Consider the following 18876-nt stretch of genomic DNA (forward strand, 5'->3'; position numbering starts at 1 on the left):
AGTCCAAAGCAGAGCGCTAGCATAGGCTCTGCTCCAGGACTCTGTGGAAATCCCCGACATCGATGTCCAAACATGGACAGTTTTGTCAGGGTCTTCCCCAGAGCGCTAACATAGGCTCTGCACCGGGACTCTGGAATCCCCTGACATCGCTGTCCACATATGGACAGCGATGTCTAGGAATTCCCCAGAACTGCACAGTGATGTCAGGAGAACAGCTGGAGTCACGCTAGTAGCGCTCTGCGCCGGACTCCAGCTCTGGGGTTACCCCGGACATCTCTGTCCATATATGAACAGTGATGTCAGGAGCAGAGCTGGAATCCCAGGCAGGGTGCTAGAAGCAGCTCTGCTCCCGGACTCCAGCTCTGGGCAAGCCCCTGGCATCACTCTCCACATATGGACACTGATATCAGTTGCTTCCCGAGAGTTCCGGAGTAGAGCCTAGACTAGTGCTCCGCTCTGGGGCACCGGCTCTGGGGGTTGCCCCTGACATCACATTCCAGTCCAGGAGGATCCCTTCACGTCACTGTGTACGAACAGTGACATCAGGGGCTCCTCCAGCAGAGGAATCCCTGGCCAAAGCGTGGGCAACGCTCTGGCTGGGGATTCCACTCCTAGAGGGAGCCCCAATGGAGATATCTACAAGGGGTGTGTGTGGCAGCATCTACAAGGGGTATGTGTGGCAGCATCTACAAGGGGTATGTGTGGCAGCATCTACAAGGGGTATGTGTGGCAGCATCTACAAGGGGTATGTGTGGCAGCATCTACAGAGGGCACTGTGGCACGATCTAAAAAGGAGCTGCCTAATTTTGACATTTGTGTGTCTGCCAAACGCTGCCAACTGAACTGCCGGACTGCATTTAGTGACACTTAAACTGTAAAAGTGGATTGTGGAAATAAGCACGTGGAGAAATCTCACAAATTTTCGGTAAGTTTAAACCTAGCGCTATTATTATAGTAATGTAGTATTATAGCAACAGTGTTATAATAGTTTAAATAACTAATTAACAATAATTTTGTAATGTATCAAATTTGAAAGTTATGCGGTCCGTCAACTTCAAATTTTTTTTCTATATGTGGCCCACTTACCCGGCCAAGCTTGAGACCCCTGCTGTAGAGGAACACAGCCCACCTTAACCACTATACTCGGTCTTAAGTCCTCTGTAATGCTGGCCATAGACGTAATGAGACTCCTTAATACTCAAAACAAATTTGACAAGAATGATAATTGTTACGCCTACAGTATTAAAAATGAAATCCGCTCCATTGGTAAGAACACTTATTGCTCATGGTGTAAACATTTTCTTAGTTTGTGGTAATCTTACGGTTTGGTTTACCATTAACAACACATGAGGTGGAATACAAATGTACAATATTTCACACAATACAATTTTCCATAAGAGGTAAAAAAAAAATCTGGATGCTTGTATCAGGGCTAAACCTTTACATTTTAGAACGTATACTGTAACATTAGTCTGTGCCTTTCATAAACCAGAATGAAACCGTTACTAATGATCTTTATTAGGCTGCATAGCTATGGGGGTAACAAAAAAACAAAACAAAAGAAAAGATCATAGACACGTGTGACAGACAAATAACTTGTATGTTCTAACAATATAATACAAAATGTGCAGGCTTCACAGTATAATGTTGTGATTTACAATACAGAGTATGGAAAACAAGTTAGACCACATCAAGAGTAGAAATGCTTCGATTCTCAGATTGAACAGTTTTTTAAGGGAACTTTGGTTTATTACAAAAATAAAAACTTGGATTTTTGTATTCGTTTTACTTGGGAAAAATACAAACATGTCCTACGTTTCTACATACTATACCTTACAATCTTTCCCTCAATGTGTCCATCTGCTGTGCACCGCTAGAAGCAGTGGTTGGTTTTACGTTAAACTGGTTATGTTACACACAAGACTGGCTGATGGGTACCATCACATAGCTGAAGGTGGGCCATTTTCTACTCAGGAGGTACATTGCATAGCTTCCTGAATCATTGAAATGACTTGACCTGAGCTGCAGGACATGCTGTTCTATTCCACTGTGCACAGTTCCATGAGTCTTCCCCAATAACCTCTCCATTCTGCTGCTGCGAGAGTGCAGGCTGTTGTGCATGTATCCAGACATGGTTTACACATGTTCTGAGGTGGTCACCAGCTCAAACCACTGCCTGAGGGCATCACTCAGAGTTTCTGGAAGAGTGTTCACATCTCGAAGGATGATGTAGAATGGAAATGGAAATTGTTCCATGTAAGATATCATTTTTGGCATTTCTTTGGGGTCGGTAAAAATTGGCACTCTAATATCCAATATGGAGTCCTAAAAACAATATGAACAAGTTAATATCTAGACTAATATTGGCAGTGAAGTGAAATTGTCCTTCAGTTCAGCTTAGCTATACTGCATACACTTAAATGTTTAAAGTATATATATTTTATCAAATAATCTTTGTACATAATTCCATGACACATTGAGTTGGTCTTCTAGGGATAAGCCGATGGAGGTAACGGGGACGTGTTCACATTGTATTCCATACACATACAAAGAGAATACCTACTTATACTACAATTTATTCAACATATTCAAAAATAGACCTGAATTGATCTTTAGACAGAATGTAAAAGTGTCAATCATACATGTTAACTTCCAATAAGGAACAAAGATATGTTCCAGTCCATGAGAGAAAAAAAAAAAAAAAAAAAGAAAACCAAAACAAAACCACCTGTCACTTCAATGCCATAAAACACTTCATTCATGAGTAATGTGCCATCTACACAACCATATAACAAATGTATCAGGAGAGGCACACTTAATTGATTACAATTTTGTTTATTTTTTACTCTTGACTTTGTTTCAATACTGGATATATATTTTTTCATTATTGACCTCTTAAAGGAGTATTTCCATCAGAGGTAAAACTCGCACCTATCTCCAGAAAATGGGTCACCTGAACCCCCTTGGTGAGCATTACAGAAGCTTCATTCTCCACAACATCCTCCTCACCAGGCAGGACGGTGGACTCCTGTTCTAGAGAGATATGCCATAAATGTTTATGATGGGAATACCCCATTTAATCAGTGTACTGTTACCTTCCCCTATTTTTATGTTGACTGGCTGTACAGAAAAGCCCTCTTGTACATATGGAATTACTAGGTCAGCAAAAAGGCACTATAAAACGTATTTACCTTGGAAGTAGGGTTGTCCAAAATAATGAAAATAATAAATATGTTAGCATTGCGAGCTGCCTTTACCGCCCTTGTGACTCGGTCCTTCCCCTCTACAAACAATCCTCTTCCATCAGAGACTATTATAAGTAGTTGGGCGGTTTCTGAAACAAAATGCAATATGCAGTATTAGCAAAATCTTCATCGGAATTGAAAACAGCCTGCAGCAAGTATGTGCAAACCAATACAAACTTCAATTATACAAAATGATTGTAGAAACATGACAACAGATTCCATGCTCTATTTACTCAAAAGCAAGAGAGGTCCTCCGCTCACACTCCACTCACACACTGCGAAGCGACCCACCCTAGGGACCGTCCTCCCTTTAACTCCAGCTTGTAGTCAAGGTGTGAGTGATCTTCTAATAACATAAATACGTTTGTAAGTATAACTAAAACCGCCTTGTTTTAACTCGTCATTACGCCACATGCGCACACAACCGTGCTCGTAATCACATTTCGCGATTACGGGCAGGCTGGCCACGGACAGCCACCTGCATTTTCAGCCCGTGCGCCTAAATAAAGTATGGGAGCAAGGTCCATAAAAAGCAAGAGATACGACATGTTTTATCTTTTGCGGAGGCTTTCTACGGCCCAGACACAATCCCGTAAATATACGGGAAGGTGTCCATGGTCAATAGAAATGAAAGTGTCCGTAATTACGGTCCGCAATTACGGATAAATTCTACGGTCGTGTGCATGGGACCTTACAGTACGTTTGGGCCATTTTAAAAACTTTGTTGCAGTGAGAGGCTACATTGTGGAGCGGAAGCATTCGGGGAGACTCGTTTGTTTTTTATCCGAGCAAACACTGGAAGGAGGTTTGGCCTGAAATCATATTTCTCTGCACTGCTAGATTAAGATCACTTACACCTTTACTACAAGCTGGAGTTGAAGGGAGTACAGTCCCTAAGGTTAATCGTTTTGCGGTGTATTTGTGGCGTGCAAGTGGAGGATCTCTTTTGCTTTTGATTTCGTTTGGACATTTTTTGGACTTGGTCTTTCAACCTCGAGCTCCATTTTGCATTTTTGTGGTCCCGTGGTTACTGGATACATCATATTGCTCTAGTTTTTGCACTATTTACTGGTGTTCTTTTAATTGAGCTAAAAAAACAAAACAGTTTTTACGAGGAAAACAGCATTACTTGTAAATGCTCATATTGAAAACTGCACCGCGGTAATCACATGTAAAAACTCCAGGTGTGTATCTTCCCGGCTTCATAGTACAGAGAGCTAAAAATATGCTCAGGTTTGATAAAAATTCCGCAAGCTCTAAAAACGCCACACTGGTTCAACAACACTGTAGTGAAGAAGATTTGATAAAATCCCATTCACAATTATCTTGCCATTGCCAGAAGTGGTGAGTAGGGTTTATCGTACTTAAAGTTGCTATAGTGATTGCTATAGGCAGAACAGGTACTGTATATGGAGACAGTGCAGCTTTCAACATTACTGGCAGACTGCACTTATGGATACTGGGCTGTATTTACAAAGTAGAGTTCCAGCTTAATCAAGTCTGTATGTGAGGAGGCCTAAAAAAAAAAACAGACCTCCAATGTCCAATTTATTTTTTCTGCATTTCAAAGTGCATGGAAAAAAACATGTATTTCAAGAGCTTTATTTTACCAGTGTTTTTAGTGTTTAGAACCATTTTGTACAAGAGTTTTTCCTGGCTTTTTTTTATGCCCCGTAGAGAAGAATATATATAGAAAAACGCCATAAAAAAACGAAAACGCCGTACCTAGAGCATGCTGCATTTTGATCAAAACTTCACTGCCCCCTCAAAACCAAAATGCTATGTATTCTCATATTTCACTACAGACCTTTTGCCGCAGCATTTGAGGAACAAAAAATAAGTGCAAAAATACAGTAAAACGCCACTAAAAATACATGAACACACTGTGTTCGAGATCGGCCTTGTGGTACAAAAGCTTAGAGGCACCACCTGGCAATTCACTATGGGAGTGACTCAGATTTTTAGCACAGTGCTGTGTTTCATTCCATCTAAACATATTGTTATACATCAACCTTTATTGTATTTATTATACTTTTTTCATTGCGAATCTTCTAGTTATAGAACAGAAAGGAAAACAGACATAACCGGTTGAAGCTCTCATGCGGTTACAAAAGTTTCACAAAGCTCGCATATGGATAGATTGTTTTGAAAAGGTGGAATAAAACATTAAAGGACCAGTGTCACGATTTTATTTTAGTGTTTTATTAAACATTTTTTTATTTATTTGTGTGTTTGTGTTTTACTTTTTTTTATTTTTTGACTTTTTCTTCCCTATGGGGGCTGCCATTTTTTTTTCCATCTCTGTATGTGTCGATTAACGACACATACAGACATGGAATACGGCTCACAGTCCCATAGTGAATGCGAACGGGGCCCGTTCCATCCACTATGCTGTACGCCGTCTGTGTGGGAACGGCGCATGCGCCGCTCCCACACAGTCCAAGTTGAACTGTGCGACGTCTGACGCCATTTTCCTGTGGACCGGAAGCCGCGGCCGGACAGTAAGATTACTACTTCCGGTCGCGGCTTCCGGACTTGTGCACTTGGAGCGGCAGTAGCAGACGGAGCGGACGGACCGGAGGGAGCGGCGGCGGCAGGAGCAGGTAAGTTATTTCTATGTATGTTCGTGTTTTAGTGTGTGTTTACCACTGTATGTTAACCTACTACACTGTGTGTTAGCTCAAAAAATGGCGACACACAGTGTAGGAGGTTTGACCGTTCAATCCCCTCATTTCTCCCGGCACTAGCCAGGATAAAGGATGCGGGATTCTGAGAGCTCACTAGAGCGAGTGAGTTTTCTAAAATTTTGCAGCATAAAGCAATGTGGTTGCTTTACCACATGCAATGCTGCAATTTTGGGAATTGCTCCATCTAGTGACCAGCGCTGGGAAATATTATGAATTAGAATCTAATTTATAATATTTCCTGACTCGTGAAAAAAATTAAAAAAATTAGAACAATGTTTAATCACCTATACACGAATTGTTTAACTAAAAATAAAAATAATTTTTTTTTCTAGCGACACTTTCCCTTTAAGAGATTTTGCCTGGGGGAAAATTTTTAGTCTCACATCAAAAAAGGAAAATTTACAGCAATGTTAAAAGACAAATGTTTATATATATATATATATATATATATATATATATATATACATACATACATACATACATATATATATATATATATATATATACATACACACACACATACACACATATATTCTATATGTCCAATTGAAATAATGAATATTGGTTAAAACACATTTGTCGGTTACATCGGTGTAATAATAATAATCATATGTGTCATACAATGCACAGAACTTAATCTTTCATACTTCTTTACTCACCTGGATTACTGCTTTGAGACATTTGTTGTGCTGCAGCAAACATGGGTAAACAAGATTCTAAGAACTGTAGGGAAAAAAAAACAAAAAACCACACTAACAAAAGGCATTATCATGGAAGATAGAGGCCGAGGCGTACAGAGAGAGGCGTACAGAGAGAGGCGTACAGAGAGAGGCGTACAGACCGGCATAAAGGCAGATCTCCTTGGTTACCTGGGCCAGCAATGTTTTCTTCTGCTGAAACTTGCATTGGCTGAGTATTCTCGATCCAGACTGCTCACTAAATTGCTCATGGAAGGGATGTAAAAGCTTGACATTTTCTCCAAAACTAAGGCAGAAAAAGGGCACGTGAGCATATTGATACTTACATACAAAAACAACTAGAATTCATGGGACCACATAGAAAAGTCAGGAATGGGCACCCACCTTGTTGACAGTAAACTGAACTGTATAAAAAGGACCTACATAGTGAAACTAGACAACAGAAAATCACCATTGTGACCCCCCCCCCACACGATATTCAAAGGCAGATGCAAGATTTCGAAATACAATGGTATCCACGGCAGAAACAGCAAAATGCCCATCCATTTTACCCTTTTTGCCATCTTTGTAAATGTACTACATCACACATAAAGGGTGGTTTAGAGGTTAGTTATCGTATTCCTGATTAAAACCCTAGTCGCCTGAAAAGGTTTATTGCAGTATCTAACATATCAGCGGTATGGCATGAACATTCAGCAAAAGTTGCATACCTGTACACAGCAATTTGTCCTACTTCAAGGAGCGTCAGTGCATTTCCTATCACCGCCAGGGACTCGTAGGCAAGCTGGAAAATAAATGCAGCTTACGTTTATCCCACCAGATCACAAACCCACCAGATTTTTGGATATTAAATACCCAAGCTACAAATTCTGACCTGCTTGGAGTGGTTGTCAGCCATACTGGAGGAATCATCTATAGCTAAACAGATCTGGTATTCCCGTTTGCTGGGCTTCATTCTACGCAGCCAGATTTTGTCTTTTCTGAACTGACTGGCTATGTACGGAATCACTTTTCGCATATTCAGCCTCTTTCCAGTTCTATAATCCCCCCTGCAATAGTGTAAGAAATACGACATTAAAGAACTATGTTGAAATAGATACAAATCACCTTACCCACAGGGTCTTCTATTCAGTGGATTACAAAAAATGTTCTAGTATCCACTTCTGATATTTAATCAAATAACCGGATTGAGATTTATGCAATAGGTTAAACTGTTCTCATTAAACTGAATGAACCGACTTAACAAGAAGAGGACAATGAAGCATGTTAAACATTAACTTTCAGGATGGCTTCAGATAATATCCCAGGTGTACAGTACTAGAACAAGTGACTATGATCCTATACATAATATACTGTAGCACTAAACTCACTTGAGCTTGGCTGCTTTTGTAGGCTCTAGTATAAGCCTTAGTTGTTCACATAACTGCTGAGATAGGGGACCGGTGAGAAGGAGGTAACTCTGCCACATTTCAGCTGCAGACTTCTCCTGAAAGAAAAATGAGAAATGGCTACTTGTATGTCATACAGTTAAAATTACACCAATATTAAATACTTTTTTTTGTGGGGTCAGTGTCAGAATAAAATATTGGATATATTTAATGAAACTACAGAGTGGTATCCCAAAAAAAGGAGCAGGACAGAAGGAACATAGCGTGAGTACAGAGTTGAAGTAGAGGAGTAGTGCAAGTTCGCAGAACCTCCTTGTGGAAATAACGTTAAGACAAGGAATTTAACAATAGAAAAAAGGGGACGGGCAGACACTGAATAATCCAGACACGGTTCCACTGGAATTTGTCCCTTGATCCCTTCCCTCCTCAGCCATTTTTAGGATTTTCACTTTTGTTTTTTCCTCCCCACATTCCAAAAACTATAATGTTTTTATTTTTCCGTGTATATAGCTATAGGAGTGCTTGTTTATTGCGGGACTACTTGTAGTTTTTCGTGGCACCATTTATTGTACTGGGAAGCTGAAACCAAATTATTTGAAGGGGAAATGGGATAAAAACAGCGATTACGCCATTTTTGGGGGGGTTTTGTTTTTACGGCATCCATCCGGCGGTAAAAACTACATATTCACCTTATTCTACAGGTTGATACGATTATGGCGATACCAAATTTATGTTTTGTTTTATGTTTTACCAGTTTTAAAAAAATATAACTATCTGCTGAATTAAAAAAATGTTTCGTGTCGCCGTGTTCTGAGAGCCATAACTTTTTCCATCAATTTAGCGATGTGAGGGCTTAAATTTTGCGGGGCGAGCTGTAGTTTTTTACCCGTTGCAGTGAGGTGTCGGCTGTGTAACCCAGCCGTCACCCGTTGTGTAGGGAGCGAGCTCAGCCCGTGAGCCCGCTCCATACTTCCCCTTAACCCTTATCACGTACAGTTACGTGATAATGCATGAAGTGGTTAAGGCTACGTTCACATTTGTGTTAGAGATTCTATCAGAAGCCTCTATTGCAGATTCCAGCAATTATTCTGGACAATATAGTGCATCATGCAGCACTATTTTGTCCAGAAAATGGCAGAAACTACGATCGCGCTGTTCCTGGCCGTTTAACCCCTCAAATGCTGCGGTCAATCGCGACCGCAGAATCTGAGGCGTTGAATGGAGTGGGGGGGGGGGCCCCCTACGACAGCTCATCGCCCCCCCCTTCATGTGATCGGGGGTCGCAATGGTTGTCATTGCAACCCAGGAGCCTAATGAAGGCCCCCAGGACTGCCTCTGTTAAGCCCTTAAAAATACAATACATTAGTATTGCAGCGTATTGCACTAGCAATCTAACGATCGCTAGTTCAAGTCCCTGGGGGGGACTAACGTCATGTGTAAAAGTTATATAAAAGTTTATAGTAGTGAAAAAAATAATGAAAAATTAAAACAACCCCTTTTTCCTCTAAAGTAATGTAAAAATAAAAAAAATAAAACAAAATTGGTATCGCAGCGTCCATAAAAGTCTAAACTATAATATAGCATTATTTATTTAATTTGCACGGTCAATGCCGTAAAAAAATATAAATATAAAACACCAAAATCAGTTTTTTGCTCAACTTAGCGATAAAAAAAATGTAATAAAAAGTGATCAAAAAGCCGCATGTACCAAAAAACGGCACCAATAAAAAGCACAGCTTGTGCCGCAAAAAATAAGCCCTCACACCGCGAAATTAATGAAGATAAAAAAAAGTTATGACACAGAATGTAGTGACAATTTATTTTTTTCTAACAGTTTTTTCTTTGTAAAAGGAGCAAAACATTAAGTAAACTATATAAATTTGCTATCACCGTAAATCGTATTGACCAGCGGAATAAAGTTAAATTGTTGTTTTTGACGCACGGTTAAAGACGTAAAAACTAAACACAAAAGAAAATGGAAGAATCACAGTTTTTTCCAATTCCACCCTACATAGAATGTTTTTTCAGTTTCGCAGTACATAATATGGTACTTTAAACGGTGCCAGTAGAAACTACATCTCCTCCCGCAAAAAATAAGCTCTCACATCACTACTCTATTGACAGAAAAAGAAAAAAAAGTTATGGCTCATAGAAGGCGAGGAGTGAAAAACGGCTTTGACTTCAAGTGGTTAAACTTATGCAAATGGCACCTGCGGTTGAAATACCCACCTCTTCAGCATCACCGTGTGTATACCATGCCTCAAGCTGCTTTTCAAGTTCTTTCCTAAGCTCTTCAAGATTTTGAGGAGCCTGCTAGGAATACAGAGTACAAAGTATAATATACTGTTTATTTGCATGTTATTAAGGCCTGATTCACACGAACGTGTTAAACATCCTAGGGACGGCCGTTGTAATTCAATGTGGGCGCTCACACAGCCGATGTTTCAGTGTGAAGGGTCCGTGCGAAAATAGGACATGTCCTATCTTTTCACGCATCACGCTTCCCTCCATAGACTCAACTATGGTGGATGCGTGACATCGCGTCCCGCAGCTCTGAGCACGGATGCACCTCGGACGTGAAAATCAGCAGTTTTTCACATCAGAGATGCGCAGCGCTCGTGTGAATCAGGCCTAACACTCAAGCACAGCATTTACAGAAGTTCATATTCAAAATGGTTATACAATAATACATAGAATTCCAAGCAGCAGCCATTATAGAGTTAAGTAAAGCTGGTCATATATGTGAAAATTCTGCAGCTGGACAACTCGAATAACTCCTGCTACCACAGAAAAACATGCCTTTTGGTGTAAAATGTTTAAAAACAAGATATATACGTTAGTGAATGAAAGTGGTAATACCTGCACAGGTTGCTCTCTTAAAAGATCCCAGATAGTATGTATGGTTGATTCTACTATTCTTTCATGTTTCTCCAGGTCTGAATTGGTGGGTTCAGAATCTCTAACCTTTATCTCATCTTCCATAGTTACTCCTTGCACCTCTAGTTCAGATTCCATGGGTCCTGTATTTGAAACAGGTTATACATTTCAATTCTATATAGGCAATAGCAAGTGATTAATGTGCTGAAGATTGACAAAAATATAAAATAAAATACTAAAAGGTAAAAAAAAAAAGCTATTTTAATTGGGGGATGCACAATTTTTCATATTTCATATTTTTGTGAACATTCACCTTGTGCCATGGATTCTTTCGACTTTGGTTGCTCTGGCTTTAGCTGTTCGGCTCTGACAGGTTCAAGGCACTCATCTTCTTGTGGCTCCATTTCCACATCTTCCTGTGCAGCTCTTTCATCTTTTTCCTCCTGAGGCTGTATGGATTTCTCTTGCTCTTTACTGGCTGTATCTTTAAAGCAAAAAATACAACATAGGCCATGTCAAACTGAAATACGCCAAAATAGAATACTTCCAACAGAAAAAAAAAAACAAAAAAAACAAACAAATAGGGGTAAAGCCCCAACAAAGAAGTGAGTATCACATGCTATGCAAAGCGATGGTATACATCAACAGCGTGTAGAAGCATAATGAACAGGGTTATACTATTTCTTAATCATAAAGTGGGCTGCCCTGTTGCAGTCGACACCAAACTGAGCCTTCTATTTGTAGACCCGGAATATTATCCCCCTCCACTAAGGCTAATCGAATTCCAACTCTCAGTGACTGGATTGTCTCGGGCCTACTCTTCCGTTTAAGAAATGTGTTCATCACAGAAAACGGCCGAACAAATTTATTAAAATCTTGAAACTGGCAGGAATGTTTCTCCCTCATACTCAGGGCGTTGATGCTACATCCCTGATCTCTTCCATAGTTATCCCCTCAACTATTTTTAGTGGAGGTCCATTTACCGGGGTCTGCAGTCAGGTGAAGGTCCAAGCTGAACACCAACAGTAAGGTTATACTCACACAGGTCGGATTTGCTATGGGCAATTCCTAGCCGTGGATCTGCAGAAAAAAATATGAGGCTTATCTAGCCCCTGTACATAGTGCCATTCACTGCCCCTTATAGGGAGTGCCACATAGGGAGCCTCGGTAGCTCGTGCCACACATAGTGCCCTTTGTAGATAAGTGCCCCTTGTAGGCAATGCCTCACAGTGCCCCTTGTAGACCATGCCTCACAGTGCCCCTTGTAGATCATGCCTCACAGTGCCCCTTGTAGACCATGCCTCACAGTGCCCCTTGTAGACCATGCCTCACAGTGCCCCTTGTAGACCATGCCTCACAGTCCCCCTTGTAGACCATGCCTCACAGTGCCCCTTGTAGACCATGCCTCACAGTGCCCCTTGTAGACCATGCCTCACAGTGCCCCTTGTAGACCATGCCTCACAGTGCCCCTTGTAGACCATGCCTCACAGTGCCCCTTGTAGACCATGCCTCACAGTGCCCCTTGTAGACCATGCCTCACAGTGCCCCTTGTAGACCATGCCTCACAGTGCCCCTTGTAGACCATGCCTCACAGTGCCCCTTGTAGACCATGCCTCACAGTGCCCCTTGTAGACCATGCCTCACAGTGCCCCTTGTGGACCATGCCTCACAGTGCCCCTTGTAGACCATGCCTCACAGTGCCCCTTGTAGACCATGCCTCACAGTGCCCCTTGTGGACCATGCCTCACAGTGCCCCTTGTGGACCATGCCTCACAGTGCCCCTTGTGGACCATGCCTCACAGGGCTCCTTTCAGATCGTGCCAAACAACGCCCCTTGTAGACATGACATGCTATGAATTCCCCTTCTACATGACATCTATTGCAAACTCTTCAAATATACGAATGGGTACTTGGTTTTATTTGAATTTACTTGTATTAGGGCTTACACACATCACATTGTAGCCTTTCGTCGGAGGTATACGTCAAGAGGACTTCAGAAGTAAATCTTCAACAGAAGATTGAAACGAATGTCATGTATTCCCCTGGGCAGATCACTACCTGAAGCGCTGTGCTCGGGGAAGCTCCTTATGTCACTGTCCAGTGATGTCAGGAGCTACAATGCTGGAGTCCCCGGCAGAGCGTCGAATGCACTGTTGCCGAGTACTCCAGCTTTGGAGAAGCCCATGACGTCACTCTCCATATATGGACAGTGATGTCAGGAGCGACAATACTGGCAACGCTCTAGCCAGGTATTTCGGCTCTGGAGGAGCCCCTGTCATCACTGTCCGTATGTGAACAGTGATGTCAGGTGCTTTCTGACGTATACTTTTAACGTATATCTTTAACGAATCCCATACATCAAGCTCCCACGTTAAAAAGATACAGTGTGGTACACTTTTTTTTTTGCGGTATCCCTGAGGATGGAATAGTAGTTTACTATATTATTCCATCCTGGATAAAAAAAAAATATATATATACTGACGTATGCCAGCCTGACGGAGACCAAAAAGGACACTCTTGTTCTCTGTCAAGCTTACACAGTGCTATGGACACGTTTATCATGTATGTTGGGAGCTTTCCTCGCGTACATACTAAATTTAGGTTCCAAAAACGTTTTGTGAACAAGGTCTTATTCTGTTTTTTCTTTCTCGTAACTGAGAGAAGAAAGCTAGGCTAACAACAGTTTCACTCTTGGGTAGATTTGTTTTCGATTTGATCACGTAATGGCACAAGGTGCATGCCTTTCTTTTAATATTTGTTTTTCTAAGCAATGTTATAAAAAAAACATGTTTAACCCCTTCCCGTTTGCATTCTGGGCTCTAATGACCAAGCAATTTTTATAGTTTTTCCATCGTCACATTCGAAGAGCTATAACTTTTTTATTTTTTCGTCGACATAGCTGTATAAGGTCTTGTTTTTTGCAGGACAAGTTGTATTTTTTAATAGCACCATTTTGGGGTACATATTATTTATTGATGAACTTTTATTAACTTTTTTAGGAGGGGAATAGAAACAAGCTGAAATTTTGCCACTCTTTTTCACGTCCTAAATCTACGCCGTTTACCGTGTGGTATAAAGAACACAATAACTTTATTCAACGTGTTGTTACGATTGCAACTATACCAAATTTGTATCGATTTTGTATATTTTACTACTTTTACACAGTAAAAACACTTTTCATTTCAAAATTATTTGTTTTTGTGTCTCCATATTTGAAGAGTCATAACTTTTTTATTGTTCCGCCGATGCAGTTGTATAAGGGCTTTTTTTTTGCGGGACGACTTGTAGTTTTTATTGGTACCATTTTGGAGTAGATGTGACTTTTTGATCACTTTTTATCAAATTTTTTTTAAGCCAAGATTCACAGAAAACAGCAATTTTTCCATTGTTTTTTATTTTATTTTTTATAGCATTCATTGTGCGGGTTAAATAATGTAATAGCTTTATAGTTGGGGTTGTTACGGACGCGGCGATACCAAATATGTTTAACTTTTTTGCTTTATTTTGTTTTTTTTAATAGTAAAGCATTTTGTAAGGGGAGAAAGTGGGTTTTTCTTTCACATTTTTTTAAATTAACTTTAATAAACTTCTTTTCTTTCTTTTTTTTACTAGTCCCACTAGGGGACTTTAATATGCGATCATTCGATCGCTTTTATAATACACTGCAATACTTCTGTATTGCAGTGCATTACTGCCAGCCCGTTTAAAACGGACAGGCATCTGCTAGGACATGCCTCTGGCATGACCTAGCAGGCATTTACTACAGGCAGACCTGGGGGTCTTTATTAGGCCCCCGACTGCCATCGGAGAGACAGACACTCGACGATCTTATCGCCGGTTGTCAGTGGGATGAGAGGGAGCTCCCTCCCTCACTCCAAAACAACTCAGATGCGGCGCTCGCTATTGAGCCCCACTTCTAAAGGGTTAAAAACGGGTAAGATCGATACGAATATCGATCCCACCCGTTCGAGCAGGGATGCCCCCCGCTACCTCTAGTAGCTGAGAGCAGGGACATTTAACGGCTCCCTGCTCTGTTTATTTATTCTGATACAACGCTGTGAAAAGGCTTATGCATCAGAATAAAGCCCATTAGTGGCCGCTGTGATCGGCGGTCATTAAGGGGTTAAACAATTGTACAAATAATATCATTTCAGTATATGTACATATAGTAAAATCATTTGGTAAATGTTGCTTTTGCAAAAATAGGTTGATAATAGTTAGTATGTACCATATGTCTGCGCATCATAAGACTCTGCTCCCGGCTTGATGTGTTCATAAGCGTCAGCTTCATGTGCTTGGTGTTTAGTCTGCTTGTCACCATCTTCCATTTCACTGCTGGATTCAATGGTCTTAAGCCTTTTGTGGACTTGATCAGTGTAATCTCCCAAAGTTCGATCGTCATCTGATTGGCCAGGTTTACGCTTGATACTCTAATAAACAATGTAAACATATTAGATGAAGGTCAAGAACAAACTTTTACTTATTACATTTAAAATGTTACACTACAAGTAGCCCAAAAAACTAAAATCTTGGTTGTATCCACATTTGTCATGTAGTCTAACCTATTGTTCCCTGTAAGCAGCCATTTCAGACAGAAAACAGCCATGTACAATGTTTCTCTTTCCGTGAGAATCTACGAAAGCATTTAGAAACAGATTTATGAATGGCAACAAACGCTCCTTTTAGAACGGACTTTTTAGTGAGCTTACTACTTCAGATGGTAGCAGTACTCAATCATTACCACTCACATCAGCTTTCTTCACAATAGTCTCTGCCTCAAAACATTATACTAAAGAACATTTAGTACTGCATAAAAAAAAGCATTAAGACTAATCCCTGCTCCTAGAAGGAGCAAGAAGAGAACAGCAAATATAAACCATTTACCTGTGTGGGACGGGAGCTTTGCTTCTCTACAGCCATACGTGCCATCAGTTTTGACTCATGCCCTTCAGACTGACTTGCATCTGCAGATCCTGTACCGTGATCCTAGATATGATCAAGCATTTAATTGATGAGCCAATAACAAAAAACCCAAGCTTGAATGATAAAACCTCTTTTCCCCAATAACATGACATTTACCACAAGCACAGGTTTTTTGTTTTGTTTTTTTAAACCCTTAAGGACCAGAGCATTTTTAGTTTTTTCCAAGAGCCATTACTTTTTTTGATATAGCTGTACAAGGGCTTGTTTTTTTTGGGCGATTAGTTATATTTTTTTAATGGCAACATTTAATGTACCATATAATTTACTGAAAATCTTAAAAAAAATAATAATATTTTGTGGAGAGTAATGAAAAAACAGCAGTTCCTCCATTGTTTTGGGATTTTGACTTTACGGCACCACTGTCAAAAGGACATGTATACTTTATTTTGCCGGTCGGTACGATTACAGTGAATCAAATTTACATAATATTTCTCATAATACATTTACAAAAAAAAAAAAAAAATGGTAAAAAAATTTGTCATGCGTCGCCATATTCGGAGACCCATAACTTTTATTTTTCCGACGATGGAGCGGTGAGGGCTTTTTTTTTTTCCATTTTGGGGTACAAACAATATTTTGATCGCTTATTATTCAATTTTTTGAGGAGGTAACCAAAAAACAGCAATTCTCAATTCACCGTGCGATAAACAATTACGTTAATTTTTTATTGTTTACATTATCGTACGGGGAAAATTATGTTTTTTAGCTTAATTGTTCTTGTACATTGTTAAAATCTTTTCTAAACTTATTTCTAATTTTTTTTAGTCCCACTAGGTGATTGGAACATGCAATACTTTTATGATGCAGTGTATTGTACTTTTAAAGGGTTGCACTGTCACGGGGGGGGGGGGGGGGGGTGGGTGGAAGAGGGCTTAGATGCAACCGTCACTATTGTGATCTTTGATCCTAGATGAACGAGAAAGGTGTTTAGTGTAATGTTGTGGCAAAAAGCAAAAAAATTACTCTATGTACGCACTACTTATCCACAGTATCAATAGGAACCATGGAATAATTATAAAACAACTTTTAATTAGTATATTTAATAACATAACCTTTTAAAAGGCATATAAGAGTTCTGCAATATGACAGTTACACTGTGGTGTATGGGTTCTTGGCACAACAGTATGAATGTTTTACAGAAACTCAGTGTCGAACTGCACCATACAAGGACTGACTTATAAAAAAGGGAGTGCGTCTGAAGCAAGCTACTCCCTATGTACTAACACAGAAACGCTAAGGCCAAGCTCGCACATTTTCCATTTGTGGAATACCAGCAGTGTAATACCGTAGCAGCAGAGTGGATGAGTTTGGAACAAATCTCATCCACACGCTGAAATCGCATCCACCCATCGAAAAACTGTTCATAAATTGACCTGCTGTGCAGTATTTTAATCCTCAGCATGTCAATTTATGCTGCGGAATCGCTGCTTTTCTGTTGCGGGTTTTCCGCATTGAATTCAATGGAAAGGTAAAGCCCGCAACAAAATAGCAAATGTTGCGGAAAAGAGGCGATTAGAAAAAAATAAAATAAATTGATTATACTTACCCAGACCACTTTGCCCTTGCGTCCAACCCGGCCTCCAGGAATGAAGTTTCATCCCATACATATGACTGCTGCAGCCAATCACAGGCTGTGCCGGTCACATGGCATGAAACGTCATCCCAGAAGGACAGGCTGCAGAACGTCAGAGGGACGCGTAATCATGGCTATGGGTAAGTATAGACTTTTTTTCTTCTTACGTGCCGTTTTCCGCAGCCGACATTCCGGACGAAAAACTGCACCACAATTTGGTGCGGTTTTTCAGCCAGATTTCCCTGCGGAAACCAGGGTGGATATGTGGTGTACTTTTACGCAGCATATCCATGCACACCCTTATAGTCATTAAAAAGCAGCATCAGTGCCCCTAATATGTGTTAGAGTACTAAACATACTAATTAAAAGTTCGATTTTAGAATTATTCCATGGTTCCTATTGATACTATGGATAAGTAGCCCGGAAAAAGGGTAATTGTTTTGCCTTTTGGCAATCGTTTTTATGTACTTTAGTTCTACCCACCGCCAACTGGGGTATTTTTTCTATTTTCTGAAGCTGTAATATACAACTCACTCTCATGTATACGTACGTCATTTTGCAGGAAGGGGTTAAAACATTTCTAATATTAACAGTTTTCTTTCAAATTTATCATTAAACAGTAAAAGAGCATGATCGGTAAGTTACCTCTTTGGCTTCATCCTTTTCTGAAGCTGCACCAGCCAGTTCAGCAGCGCTGTCACTCTGTAAGTTGTCCTCTGCAGTTTGCCCACATGTCTCATGTTCCATTCTCTGAGCAGATTCGGGGACCTCTTCATCTTCACCAATTTTTTCTTCATCATTCTGACAGGAAAAAGAGACACATCAGCATGTTCGTATGCTGCTCAACATAAAAGATGCATTTGATGGTACCACACACATATCTTTGAAGCTTGAGAAGCGTAGCTCATACATAATGTGTACAAATCTCTTGTTCCTATCCAGGGAAAGTACAGAAATAAAGCATATATACATGGTTCATATTAGCATGGTCTGAAATATACTATAAGTCTTCAATTATTTAGAGCCACACAGGTTTTAACCCCTTAAAGGGAAGGTGTCACAGAATTTTTTTTTTTTTATATATATAATATTGCTTTTAGTATGTCATTAAAATAAATTTTATTTATTTGTGTTTTTGTGGTGTACTTTTTTTTCTTTCTTTTACTTCTCTATGGGGGCTGCCATCTTTTTTTTCATCTCTGTATGTGTCGTTAATCGACACATGAGATGGAATACGGCACATACAACCCCATAGAGAATGTGTACGGGAGCCGTTCCATTCACTATAGCGTACGCCAGCTGTGTGGGAACGGCGCATGAGCCGCTACCACACAGACCAAAAGGAAGGTCTTTGGTAGAGCGACATCTGGCGCCATTTTCATGTGGACCGGAAGCTGCTGCCGGACAGTCAGATGACGACTTCCA

The 18876-nt window shown here is 40.3% G+C and overlaps 1 protein-coding gene across 8 annotated transcripts in view; it reads right to left on the reverse strand.

The window, feature by feature from the left end:
• Positions 1-1498: 1498 nt before the first annotated feature.
• Positions 1499-18876, reverse strand: part of MDN1 (midasin AAA ATPase 1) — a 314285-nt gene continuing 296907 nt past the window's right edge. For 7 of the 8 annotated variants that reach the window (XM_075862158.1, XM_075862156.1, XM_075862153.1 and 4 more), the window contains exons 90-102: positions 18097-18252; positions 15780-15881; positions 15124-15325; positions 11209-11379; positions 10878-11038; positions 10248-10331; positions 8001-8116; positions 7505-7679; positions 7341-7414; positions 6802-6916; positions 6592-6655; positions 3192-3334; positions 1499-2325 (exon numbers count right to left, since the gene is read on the reverse strand). In XM_075862158.1, coding sequence (XP_075718273.1) covers positions 2137-2325; positions 3192-3334; positions 6592-6655; positions 6802-6916; positions 7341-7414; positions 7505-7679; positions 8001-8116; positions 10248-10331; positions 10878-11038; positions 11209-11379; positions 15124-15325; positions 15780-15881; positions 18097-18252 — 1752 coding nt within the window. In that variant the 3' untranslated portion in view covers positions 1499-2136. The remainder of the gene's footprint in view (positions 2326-3191; positions 3335-6591; positions 6656-6801; positions 6917-7340; positions 7415-7504; positions 7680-8000; positions 8117-10247; positions 10332-10877; positions 11039-11208; positions 11380-15123; positions 15326-15779; positions 15882-18096; positions 18253-18876) is intronic. The other variant, XM_075862152.1, reaches the window with a different exon arrangement.

The sequence above is a fragment of the Rhinoderma darwinii genome, chromosome 4 (genome assembly GCF_050947455.1).
Source record: "Rhinoderma darwinii isolate aRhiDar2 chromosome 4, aRhiDar2.hap1, whole genome shotgun sequence".
Lineage (NCBI taxonomy): Eukaryota > Metazoa > Chordata > Amphibia > Anura > Rhinodermatidae > Rhinoderma > Rhinoderma darwinii.